Below are 12,936 nucleotides of genomic sequence, written 5' to 3'. Positions count from 1 at the left end.
CACCTCAAGCAAACATGTCACTAAGGTCTTAAGTTTCTCTGCAACCACAAGATGGCAGTGACAAACAATAGATTGGATTCATCCCCCATTTATTCACGTAATTTGGTTTAAATAATTTGTGTACATAAAACATTCTAGTGTGTTGAGCCAGTGTCTGAGGTGAGATGACTGGAAGCATCAGCCTGGTTTCCCAGGTTATCAGAATAGTGTGACTGTGGGATGGGGGACCAGACAGGTGAGTCATGCAGTAATGACATTCCTGTGATGACAGAGAACATGAGCCAGTCCTGACTAAGCTGATTCACCACCCCTTCAGACAGGAAGTCCCTCCACCTTCAGGCAGCCATACACACCTGCCTGGGGCCCACACTTCACCACGGTCTCTGACCTAACAAGCTGGCAAATCCTTGGCACTGAGAACCCCCAACAGCGTTGCCATGAGCAACTGTTAAGAAGTCACTATGCATGCTGTACACAGACACCTGGAGTGACACATGTTATGTTCCACTATTGTTGGCTCTGGCATAGAGACAGATAAGGACGGAGGTTGGTGTTACGTTGTCTGGAGATGAGGCTGTCGTCATAAGACACCACTAACAGGTCTGTCATTAGGCCGTCCTGCAGACAGTGACGATGTCCTGACATGAGTCAGAGAGAGATCCACCAGACAGATAGATCCAGACTCCCTCATGAAGGGATGAGAAGGAACAGACATGGCACTTAGACAGTGAGAAAGGCAGGCAGGCACCTGGAACATGTGAATAGAGAGGACATGGGGGGGAGGAACTGCTGGCTTTGCTAAGTGGTTGTTTTTGTATGTGTGGCAGATAGACAGGCAAGAGGAGAGACAGACAGGCAGGCAGACAGCATGAGAGCATGGACTCCAGGGCAGATGCTCAGAGGGTGAGACAGCCCTCCTGGTCAATGAGGTGGGACAAGATGATCACATCTCTCTGGACTGCTGGGTTAGAGTGCAAAAAAGCAAAAATAATGTGTCACTGAACGTGCATGAAGGAAGATAAGTGCACAGTGTCATACACAAGGCAGACCAGGGCATTTATGAAGCAGGGGAAATGGATGGCGTCAACGCAAGCCTGAACATAATGAAGTTCAACGACAAGCTTTCAGCTATTTGTATGTGTGAAGTAAAATGAGCAACGTTGTGATGTCACACAGCCCAAAAGTTCAAAAACTAATAAAAAGCCGAATAGCTGAACATTTAGCTACAGGCGTGGTTTTCGTCTCCTGTACTACCCCACCCTTCTCGAGAAGCTGTGAGGCAACACTGCTTCAGCCCTGTGAATCACACCATTGGGATCATGTCCCAGCTCCACTGTTGCACAAACATGACAGGACAACAGACAAAACTATATAATACATCCAAAAAATTTAAGCAATGATGAAATGTAAAGCTATAGTCAACACTGGTGGTGCAAGTCAAAAATGTTAGGACATGTCAAGAAATAAGTACTACAGTCCAAGCACATCATTGTACCAATATTGCATCAAGGCTGGGCAAAACTCTATTCAGTCACCTTGTTTGTTTTCTGTTTAATCTTCAATGTATTAATTTTTTTATCACAAACACGTATTCAATTTTATTATATTCTAGTCTATTTGTTCTTTTCTTATGTCTCTTCAGAATAGGGTAATCATTCAACAGTTAAGTATTAAATGTTTCGATCGAAGCCGTCTATTGATTTTAACTACAAGGCTGCATCATGATTAAACAGGTGTAGCTGATAGCTCACTCTGGGGCGCGGATCAGTGAAAGTGGCGTCATTTGCGGGAAACGCGCAGGCGCAAACCTATAGAGGTCTAAAAGACTCCGGACTGCGGGGCACAGAGTAATTCAGACGAACTTCAACAAGCCAGCAGTAGAAACAGGCACTGGAATCATTTGAAAGTTTCTAAAAGCAAAATGCCGTCTACAGAGAAAGACCTTGCTGACGACGCACCATGGAAGAAAATTCAGCAAAACACTTTCACGCGCTGGTGCAATGAACACCTGAAGTGCGTGAACAAGCGGATAGCGGACCTGCAACTGGACCTGAGCGATGGGCTGAGGCTTATCGCCCTACTGGAGGTCCTCAGCCAGAAGAAGATGTACAGAAAGTACCATGCAAGACCCACCTTTAGGCAGATGAAGTTGGAGAACGTGTCCGTGGCTCTCGAGTTTCTGGACAGAGAGAATATTCGCCTGGTCTCCATAGGTACGTTTGTCAACGACTCCAGTGATCACATGGTTTGGCTCCACCTGGTACAAAATTCAAATTTCTAAATAATATTGGAGCTGCAATTGCTCTTATCTTATTTTTAGCGAGTTAATACAGGTGTGGCGATAAGATGGACTGATCTGTGGTTATGTCGTGAGTTTCAGTCGAAAATTCCTTAAAGTTGAAGTCGAACGACCGCAGCCTCTAACTTCTACGCACAAACAGTTTTCCAGCACAGATATTACACCTGTTACAGCGCTTAGTTGTGTCCGTTTACTTCAAACATCATGTACCCACTGATGAATAAGTTGTGTAGGATTTAAACCTCTTACCCTCATTACAGTAAAGTATTTTACCATTTGATCTGCCAAACCTCAAACACCTCAAGGCTTATCATTAACCAGGCTAACAGCAATTCAACAAACCTGAATGATGGATTTTCGATATAGAATACAAGTGCTGTACAGCCTTGTTTTATAAATAAAAAAGTATAATACCTTGCAGTAGGCTACATCATCATCATCATGGATGAGAAATTGATAAAGGCTCTCTCTCTTGATTAGGAATGAAGCTGTTTGAGAGATTTCTAACTTGGATAAAGTTTGTGTCGACTCTTCCGCACCAGGGGTGGCATATTGTATTTTTTTTTATTTATAAATTAGTGTCTAATGGAAGTTGTTACCTTTTGTGTATCTTAAGTTTTTATTTTCACTTGGCTTTTACTTGCCTCGCCTACTGCTTGTTTTGACTTGTAGCCTAACGTTACACTGCAAAAGGTGGCGTTAGTGTTTCAATGGTAAATGTTTATGCAACGAGAAAACAAAAGCATTTTGAGAATTTTTGAATCACATCTTTTAAGGGCGTGTTGATATATGTAGCGTTTGGGATCATATCACATGAATGAGTTTTGATTGTAGTCAGTTGCGTTGCTTCTGGGTATGTAATGTATATTCCACAGATCATTGGCATTTTGAATTGATCAGTAGGAACAGAGTTATGTGAGGTGTGGCGGGCCCTGTTATTCATCCCTCATATATATACTTCAGTTTTTCCCCCTTTTCCACCCCCTCTTTGTTCAATCCCTTCACAAGCAGCCCTCCCCCCCATTCATTTATTCTCTCACCTCTCTTCCTTTCTCTCTCATTCTTAAATGTTGCCATTTTATCAACCCTCTGGATGTAGTTAAGTGATATTATTCAGAAAATGCAACAGCCAAGAAACCGTCAACTCTGGAAACGCATGTCTGATAAGTGACATCACCTGAGACTGGTGTAGTTTGGAAGCCAGGTGCTTTTGGGCAGGGGAGTGGTAAGAGGAATGGGGGGGGGGGGGGGGGTGTTGTTAACATTAGAACTTCAAAGCTCAGTAACTTACTGCCAAATCCTTTTTTGTAAGCCTTTCATTTGAACAATAAAAGAACCTTAGCTGTGTCTCTGTGCAGTTGGTGATGAATAGCCACTGTTGATTACGAATTGTAGCCTAAAGTGGTGTTTTTGTCTGAATGAACAGCCATAAATAAGTCTTGTCTCTAATGGGGACTATATCTCTAAGCGGTTGTTTTGTATGTGTGGCTGACATCACAGATTTAGTCATTATTGGACTGGTAGCCAATCCCATCTTGCCTCTACAGGATGTGTGTGGTGACTCAGACCAGTTGGAATTGATTGATGAGAGGTGGCTAGTGAAACGATAGCAGCCAGGTTCACAATGCTCCACCAACAGATGCAATTATGTACACGTGAATGAAAGGGTTTAGATTCAGGCTATGACAGGGCCATCTGGGCTGGCTATCCTCAGTGGCAAGGGTTGAATCAAGTCCATGCGAGTCCTTCGTATCACTGCTGGCTAAACCAATCAGTGACGGGCCTGCTTTCGTCAGCTGTCCTTCAAACATGCCCATTAAGCCTGTTTGCACAGGAAGTGAGTGGATGGCTTCAATGACGGAGGATTTACACAGGTACTTCCTGTGAGACACGTCCTTCCTGTTCAGAGACAGGGCCATGTGTTTGGTTATCTTCCCTCAAAGATAAAGATAGATTCTCTTGGAAAAACTGTCCGTTTGAACAGTAAACCCAATCAATAACAGACATTTCCAATCTTTGGGTTTTGCTTGTTTATTTTTTTTATGAAGGACAACCCGTTTTAGTTTTTGAGGGATATTTGATCTGAAATGCTATTATCACAGACCAGAACCCTTTTGATCTTAGTGTTGCTTATCCTTGAAATGACTGTTGTGGGGGCCTTTGCAGTCTTTGTATTACAAAGTCATGTTGTACTTCAAAATCCTTGCAGAAAAGTTGAAAAGCCTTTCCACTGACATATCGATCTTTATAAATATGGGGTAGATAATAATGTGGTCTGTGCGTACCTAAGAATAGCCCGCGTGGCTGTCTTGATGTTGGTTTTCTGCCTCCCTGCTCATAAGGAGCTGAATCACAGACAAGTGCTACCCGAGGGCTCAGTGACGTTTGAGCTCAGGGCCTCATTTTTCAGTCGGACAGATTATTCCTGAGAATGCTGGAAGAAGTGAAATGGCCTCCAGTACCAGCCCTGTGCAGCTGTGTTCTTTTGTTTAAAAAGAGTGGAAAGGTTGTAAAAATGTTTATTTAACTTGTCCTCCCAGTGTGACAGTATTTAAACAGTGGTAGACACGTACAGCCACGATGCGTAAGAGTGACACTTGCCTTATGATGCTATGATCTCCATCGCAGTTCAATAATGGTCAGTCAGCTAAAGCTACGTCTGGTTACAAGACAAGGCTGTTTAAAGCCCATCCCTCCTCACAAACAGAAATCAAACACACCAGGCCGTGTAGAAAGCGTGGTCATGCTTATGGAATCTGCTGATGTTTCGCTGTCTTTAATCTCCACTGTGGCCACACGCCACCTCACCATGCAACACAGCATATTGCTACACAACGGTGTTGTGTTGCGCCACACAACAGTCTCTCTTGGCTTCCTGAAGCCATCCACATCAAAACATCCCTCTTTCATGAAATCCATCATAATGCGTTCAGATAGATTTTTAATTGGTGTTGAGTGTTTCCTTTATTTTTATGTTGCTGAATATCTCAGATCTCTTAGAGTTCTGCCGTTTGTTAGAGTATTAGTCACACACGAGTGGAGTGCCAGGGGTGGGTTTAAGGGGCCTGAACCAGAGTCCCTCTCCAATGGTAAGCCTCTCTGGGTGAAATTCATCACCAATTATATTTAACTGAAAAGTTCCCATGTGCAGAGCTGTAAAAGTCAACACTTTCCCAATGAGTTCCCCCAATGGGAAAACCACTCCTTAAAAAACCAGCCTGACAGTGTTATCACGTCGCCTGATTGCACAACCAGAAAACGGCGTACCGTATTAGCTCACCCGCTTCTGTCAGACGTGCACCTCGTTAAAAACCTCGACTGTTACCCTCGAGCTTTGACTTTTCTTTGAGTGGTGTTGGGCTCTGATACCGACATGCTGAAACGCCAGTTGAGCCCTGTGTCAAGCTCTAACGTCTCCTACTGCAGAGGCAGGCAGGACCTGAGGCGTTACCTCCTAGCCTCTGCAGCTACGCAACCATGATCCATCTGATCTATTACTGAGTTCCAAACATGACCAAACAGGTTGAACAGTAACATCACTCGCTCTATTTGTTAAGGTGTTGTTTACACAGTGCAGAGGCATGCAGGGATACACACACACACACACAAACACTCCTCCAGAGCAGATCAAAACAAAGTGACATTGTGTCATAGGCAGGGTGACACCCCTCTGTAAGATGCCATACCCTTGTGCAATACAAACACTGATGGACAGAGGCCTGAGACGGTCCCCATGATGTAGACATGCGTTTGTCCCTCCCCCCTCTCTGGGCCCAGACCGGCCGGCCTCCATGTCTCCTGAAGGATTATCTTATCTGCCTGAGGAGTGGCTCGCCAAGCCGCTCCAGGGTTGATTAATATGTAGCCAGATGGCCTCGCCCTTCCTACAGGGCTCTCTACCTTTTGTGTGGCTGACACCGGGTGAGCATGAAGGATAACTCTGCTGCATTAGCTCTGCTTCGCAGGCACGGATCCCGGCTTTGTTCGCCGTGAGTCATGCTCAAACACTGTTATCCGGCCATGTCATGTTGTACATCCATTAGAAGCTTTTTCTTTCTTCATTCTGCCTTTAAGGTTATAAATCAATGTTTCTTGGTCCGTTTTGCCGTGCCAGCCATTCATTTAAAACCTTTATTACTTGTTACGTAACAGTCCGAAAAAGGCCAGTCTCGGATGTGGGCTCACGCTGATAGAGAAATTTGTGGAATTCTAGAATGTTCTTATCGGAAGCTGTCACTCACCTCAGTTTGACTAAAGGGTGTGGGCGTTCGATATCAACGGACAATGAAAATACATTTGAATAACAACAAGGGTTCGTAGGGGGAAGAAATATTTGTGAGGGGTTAAGCTGCTTCACCAGACGGCGTGTCCTCACACTGCTGTAGCTTTGGCACAATGGCAGCAGAAGCATCGCTACGTTTCTGAGAACATGGGCGTGTCTACCAAGAGCATGGTGAGAGGGTTGAAGAAGGAGAGGGGGGTTGAAGAAGGAGAGAGGGATTGGGGTTTCTTTGCTTGTGCTCAAATTCACATGTGGAACAGAGCCCATCCCTTCTCTCCCCTGGCCCGAGGGAAGGCCACAGTTTTACGAGGGGTTGTAAAGGGTTAGTATACTATATATTTCAGTGTTTTTTTTATTTTTTTATTCACCTTTTATTTCTAGAACACAGTAGAAATGTGTATTTCACCTGTTCCTGAGGTAAGTACTGTGTGGAAATGGGGAGGGGTTTGTGGAAGGAACCCACTTCTGAGAACCAGCCTAACAGGGTTGGCCTACTAGCGCAGAGCACTGCAGACCTGGCGTAGTGAAGCCTTCTTGACCTCCAGCTCACACATGCACACCTCCCTCCCGGTTCTGCTCTCACTTTCTCACAAGCACACACAACTTCTCTTATTTTCTCTTATCTGAGTGGAGGGAGGCTCTGAAGCGCTGTGCGTTCTCCCCCAGGGGACACTTCAGAGTTCCAACCGCGGCACTTGCTGGAACCAACCTCCTCTGGCATTCTCATCAGTACACACACACACACACACTGCTCCCTCAGAGCACACAGCGGTCTAGTCTCGTATCAACTGTAGTTTTACTGTACATTTACAATTCTTTTCAAGTAAAGCTATCACCTTACTATTCTCTCTGTGACTGAACTCCCTAACCCTAGCCCCCCCCCCCCCCCCCCCACACACACACACACACACACACACACACATTCTGCCATAAACACAGAGAGGAGCACAGTGCACAGGAAAGGAGGGAGAAAGGGATGTAAGCAGGGCGTGAAGGGAAGGAAGTCTAGTCTGTTGGATCCAGAGAGGTGGATTTGTAGTTTTGTGTCTGTGTGTGTGTGTGTGTGTACTGTAAAGGCAAGACTGACTGTGTCCTGGCAAACACCCAGGCACCTTTTCACCGTCTCTCTCTCTCATGCCATGAGCTGAGCAGCGCAGAATAACTACTCTGCTGCCCAGGGTGAGAAAAGACCCACTGTTCCTCCAGGTTTTCGGATCCACAACATCCCAACTAACATTCAAATGGAAAGCCACCAAACTGACCAGTGACCACCAGTACAGTGACGTGTATAGGAACTACATCACCCTTTTCTCTGCCAAGATGTGTGTCGTAGTCCTCCTCCCCGCTAGCACAGCTGCTGATTCTGGCAGACTCTCATTTCCTGGCCAGCCAGCCAATCAGTGCCCCGGTGCTCCACCAAACATTCCAGGGTTGCTGTGGCACCGGGTTAACAGCGACACACTTGGTCACACTGGGCTTTAGAGAGTTCCCGGCCTCAGAGAAGCTCTTACTGCCACTGTTGTGACTTCTGTTCCCACAGGTTTGGTGTAATAAAGGCAAGCCTTTTTCTAGGTCAGCATTGTGCAAGTGATCCTTCATCCGCGACCTTTGCTACTATAAATGCCGCATTAACTTGCGGAGTGTGGAGAGGAAGGAACTGAAAAGCAATCCAAAGGTCGGGCACAGGAAACACGCAATTGACCCGTTGGCATGGCAACCGAGAGTCAACAGTCTGTGGTTTTGTGAGAGCGGTGGTTTGACCTAGCGGAGGCCCGGGGTGGGTTCTAGCCGGTGCGACCAGGAGGTGTGATGTCGTCAAGGAAGTTCCTACCATGACGTCACTAAGAAAGCCATGAATGGAGGAGAATGACCTTCTGTGTTGGAGCTGACATGTCACCCTACCCTGGATGACCCCTGCCGGGTTCTGCTGAGTGGGTCTCTCTTCACTCTTAACCCTTGTGTTATCTTCGGGTCATTCTGACCCATCAGTCATTGTGACCCACCGTCGTATTGCGACAGATTTACCGCATACAAAGACAAAGTGAAGCATTTTCTTTTAACCGTTGGGCTGTCTCAGACCCCCCACATTGCAAAGGTTAAAAGAAAATTATTTTAATTTGTTTTTGTATTGGGTAAAATTGGGTAAACACAACGATGGTTCGTTATGAACCTTTGGGTCATGTGACCCGAAAGCAGCACGAGGGTTAAGAATGATCCTAGTTGATCTTTTGCTTTTGACAGTTGTGAAATATCTTTAATAATATTTTTTTAGCATATTTTCTTCTTTTTAAAATGGCTTCCCTTTTAATCTTCACACAGTGAAAGTTGACGTTAGAATACAGACACGTTTCACTCAAACCCAGTTCTTTTTGGCGAGTGGCTGACTGGCATGCCATAACGATGGTCTGAAGTCACTCTTGGTGTGGAACTCTTGTCTGAATCCTACCAGCTGTTCTTCTGCTCCCAATGAGACATCACAGGCAGTACCAATCAATTGGTTTGGCTGCTCTCAGGACCCCCATTGTTGGCCAGTGACACACTGGTAATGTTTTACTCCCAGCTATGCTGTGAGTCTGACCCGGATGGAGAGGGCATCAGTTGGATTTGTCATAAATTCTGTGCAAAGCAAACAAACTAGCATCTCTGTGCACTGAGAGGGGAGTCCAACCTGGGTCCCCCTCTCTCCAAACTAAAACGCAAACCTTAACTGGCTGAGCTGAAGCCCATGTTTGGTTCCGTGCAATACCTGAGCTCTCAGACAGGGTTGCTTTTCTAAGACGCGGTTTGGAGTGTCGTTCCCAAGCCACCTCAGTGACATGCAACACAACCACGTCCAGCACCCTCCTTTTGAAAGGTTACCCCAGGACTCCCCAACAGCAAAGTCAACATTCTATAAATGTCATCCTGTGTTCTGTGAGCGCTAAGATTCCATTGGTTATGAGCAACCAACGGTTTGGACATGTCGAGTCGGGCGGAGATCAGCGTTTTATGAGCGAGAATAAAAAAGGTACTGAGACAAAGAGGGCTATAGAAATGGGATGTATGTGTTTGGCAAGGTCCTATTACTCTATCTCTCTCTCCCTCCCCCCCTCTCTCTCTCTGACTGTACAGTAATGGTCTCTGTACTGCAAACACAGCCCCGTTTCCTGACACACTGCTATAACTCACCACATTCAGCGGCGCCTTAACACACAGCTCCTACATCCTAGCGTGGTGTTTAGCTTGGCCCTGTGCACACAACATGACTTCAGAGCCCTTTGAAAGACCTAAAGAGGCTTCAAAGCTCGTTTTTGTATTCTCAACGGGAAAGGCAAGTTGAGGCACTAGAGTTCAGCTGAAGACCAGGGCTCCTTTCCCCAAATCTCAGTTGGTCCCTTAAGTAGAACACACACGCAACATTGCTAGCTACCATTTATGTTCCTGTGTACTGTTGTAGCTCTGCCTTTCCTGCCTGATTTGTTGTACGCGCTAGCCTGTTCTAAATTCTCCCAAGATTACGTGTCACTAGCAAAGGATTAATAATCATTAGCGAACCCCATAATACTCCCTTAGCTGTCTTTTGTAGTCCTGCAGCATTCATAGTGCCCTGTCTCTCAGTATGAAGGATAGGAAACAGTGGTGTTCTGTGTTAAACAAAGGCACTCTTCACCTCTCACCCCGGTCTCAATGCAACCATCGACGGGCCAATCAAAGCCAGACACTTCGGTCCTTTCATCTCTCCTACTCTCTCCTTCTCATTCCTTATCTCTCTCTCTCTCCTACCCTCTCCTTCCTTATCCTCTCCTCACATCCACAACGACAGATGGTTGTGGGATGACACAGCTTCTCTGCGCCACACAGGTCCCTCTGTGTTCCTGTTGCTGCACACCCTGGTAACCTGAGCCCGGCGAGCCAGATAAGTTTACCTGGCGCTCTCGGGCTCCCAGGCCTGCTCCCCACACACACACACACCATGAGAACAGACCCTCATCCCCCCACCCCTCCAATCCATCCAGCAGTCTTTGTAAAGACTAATGGGCTAGGCCAACCTATAGAGAGTCTATGAGGCGTTTGGTGGGGGGTGGGGAGAGATGAGATGTGAGAAGGGCCTGTCCGTGAGGATTACTGCACCTCATCCCACTGGTCTTTTCAGTAGCAGGAACATTAAGCTCAGCATTCAGGTCCATACAGCACCGTTTGTGTTGCCCCTGAAGCAGCCTATTAAAGTCTGCATTCCTGTCTTAAGGGGATAACCGTTATTCACATTGTTGGCCAGTCAGTCTGTCTGTTTCTGTCTGGTGTGTAGTGTCTTTGTCTTTTGAAATAACTTGTTTTGGTCGTCTTCTGATTTATGGTGATAAAACAAGTCACATCAAAGCTGTGTCTGGAGGCAGGAGGAGCCGGGGGATGAAAAGGGAGAAAACACTTAGCGGTTAGGTAAGGTGTTCATTTAGTAGACGCTTTGGTCCAAAGGGACGTCCGGGGGACGACGACGACTGTGTCCTTTCACGCTTCTGTCCAAGTGTTCCAACACTGAGCTATACTCATCCCCCGAGTGTATGGACTGGAGAAATGAATGGCTAGATATAAAAATAAAAAAAAGACGGTATTTCCTTCCTCCTTCGTGAGCCTCCAGAGGCAAAGGTTTCTTTCCGTCAGGCAGCCAGTAGAGAGCTTCTCACTGTGGGGTTCGTGGAGGATACCCCACCTTCCTCCAGGGTAACGGCATTCTTCATGGCAACATATTCACCGGTTCAGTTGGCGATGATCTCACTGGGGTGAGGGGGGGTGGGCTGTTGGAACACAGACCTTCACATGACATCACCATGTCCTCCCCCAACACGCTACCCCGCCTCACCCCCTCAAAAACAACCCCCCCCTCCTTCCCTCCCTGTGGCCATTACCATCTCAATTGCACCCCAGCTCACCCCGAAAGCATGCGTTTAACTGCCCTCCCTGTGTATGTGTGTGAGTGAGGGTTAGTAATTGAGATTTATGCTGTAAAGCGTCGGCTGCAGGGCCGACACAGGGGCCCCCCACGGCCCGCCTTAAGTGGGAACATCTTCCAGGCGCTTAGCGGCGAGGATGACATCATATCCTGGGAATAAAGCGGACGTGTAATAGAGGACTGCAGATCAGAAATGAAAGGCCCTGGTCGACGGTGCCTTCCGCACTACTGCCTAGATCAGTGTGTGTGTGTGTGTGTGTGTGTGTGTTGGGTTGCGTGTGGGATCATTAATGTACAGGAATGATGTTGTATGCAGCTGGGGCCGACCTGTGTGTGTGATGATGCCGTCATCACCTCAGCCAGCTATGGGGAAACATGTTTGATTATCTCAACAGCCTTCCTCTGTGGGAGACCAAGGCTGCAGAGAGAGTGAAGAGTTTATGAATGCAGATGAGTTTATCCCTTCTGGGAATGCAGACCAGATCCAGACAAATCGGGTCCAAGCCAAAACAAAAGGACCCTGCAGAGCCTCTGGAGGGTGTTCTTTTGAGAGTGGTGACCAGACCAGGTTATGTAAAGGGTCAGTGAGTTTTGATGGGGTGAGGTCAACCCTTCCCACTGCAGAGAAGGGTCTGTACTTCTGACAATGTCATGGGAGTTCCATGCGGCTTTAGCAGATGATTCATCCCGGTGTCACGTTCATCTGGACCAGCCCCCAGACAGTGCCCCACAGGGACCCAATGGTCCTGCCCTGTGTCCACTGTCTGGCCATACACTCCCAGTCCCACACATGACTCAGATTAAGTACCCTTTGTTAGAACAAAAATGCATCATGAAGCAAGCAGGAGTTGGTTCTTGTCCAGAAATGACCTTGCTTAATGTTTAATAACATTTGATCCTAACGTGGGGGTATCTCCATAGTAACGTGAACCGGTGACCTTTTGTTTAAATGGGTTTTTGATCCGATAGACTGGGAAGGAAACCCAGTAGTATCTCTCTCTCTCTTTTGTTCTGTGGACCTACAGGTGTTCTGCCTGCTTTGTGTTCCCACCACGTTCTTGTTAACGTCACCACCTTCCCAGTTCCACCAGGCTTGTGCTGAGATCAGGGCAGGAAATGATGATGATGATGATGATGATGATGTTGTAAGTGTCAGAGCGGTGAGAGGAGCTGAGAGCTCCAGTAGCCAGCGAGGCATTCAGTGTTGATAGAGGGGGGCCAAGCTGTGTTGGTGTAGTTTGTTGACCTGACAAGACTGTTAATGGGTTACCAGGCACAGGGATGGGAGGGGGGAGGGAGGGGGGCTTAGTTTGTCGGCCACACCTCATTGGCTCTTGCAGAAAACTGGGTTTGGGCAGTAGTGATTTAATTGAAGAGGAATTCCCTGCACAAAGGCACTGCTCAACTGTATGTGTGGTACACACACAC

At 46.8% G+C, this 12,936-nt stretch overlaps 1 protein-coding gene across 1 annotated transcript in view; it reads left to right on the top strand.

Moving 5' to 3' along the window:
* The first annotated feature begins 1,801 nt into the window (after positions 1 to 1,801).
* Positions 1,802 to 12,936, top strand: part of flnbl (filamin B, like) — a 51,142-nt gene continuing 40,007 nt past the window's right edge. The window contains exon 1 of the mRNA XM_062460608.1: positions 1,802 to 2,213. Within this exon, the coding sequence (XP_062316592.1) occupies positions 1,922 to 2,213 (292 nt within the window). The 5' untranslated portion in view covers positions 1,802 to 1,921. The remainder of the gene's footprint in view (positions 2,214 to 12,936) is intronic.

Source organism: Osmerus eperlanus, chromosome 1 (genome assembly GCF_963692335.1).
Source record: "Osmerus eperlanus chromosome 1, fOsmEpe2.1, whole genome shotgun sequence".
NCBI lineage: Eukaryota > Metazoa > Chordata > Actinopteri > Osmeriformes > Osmeridae > Osmerus > Osmerus eperlanus.
This window is presented reverse-complemented; position numbering and strand designations above follow the sequence as displayed.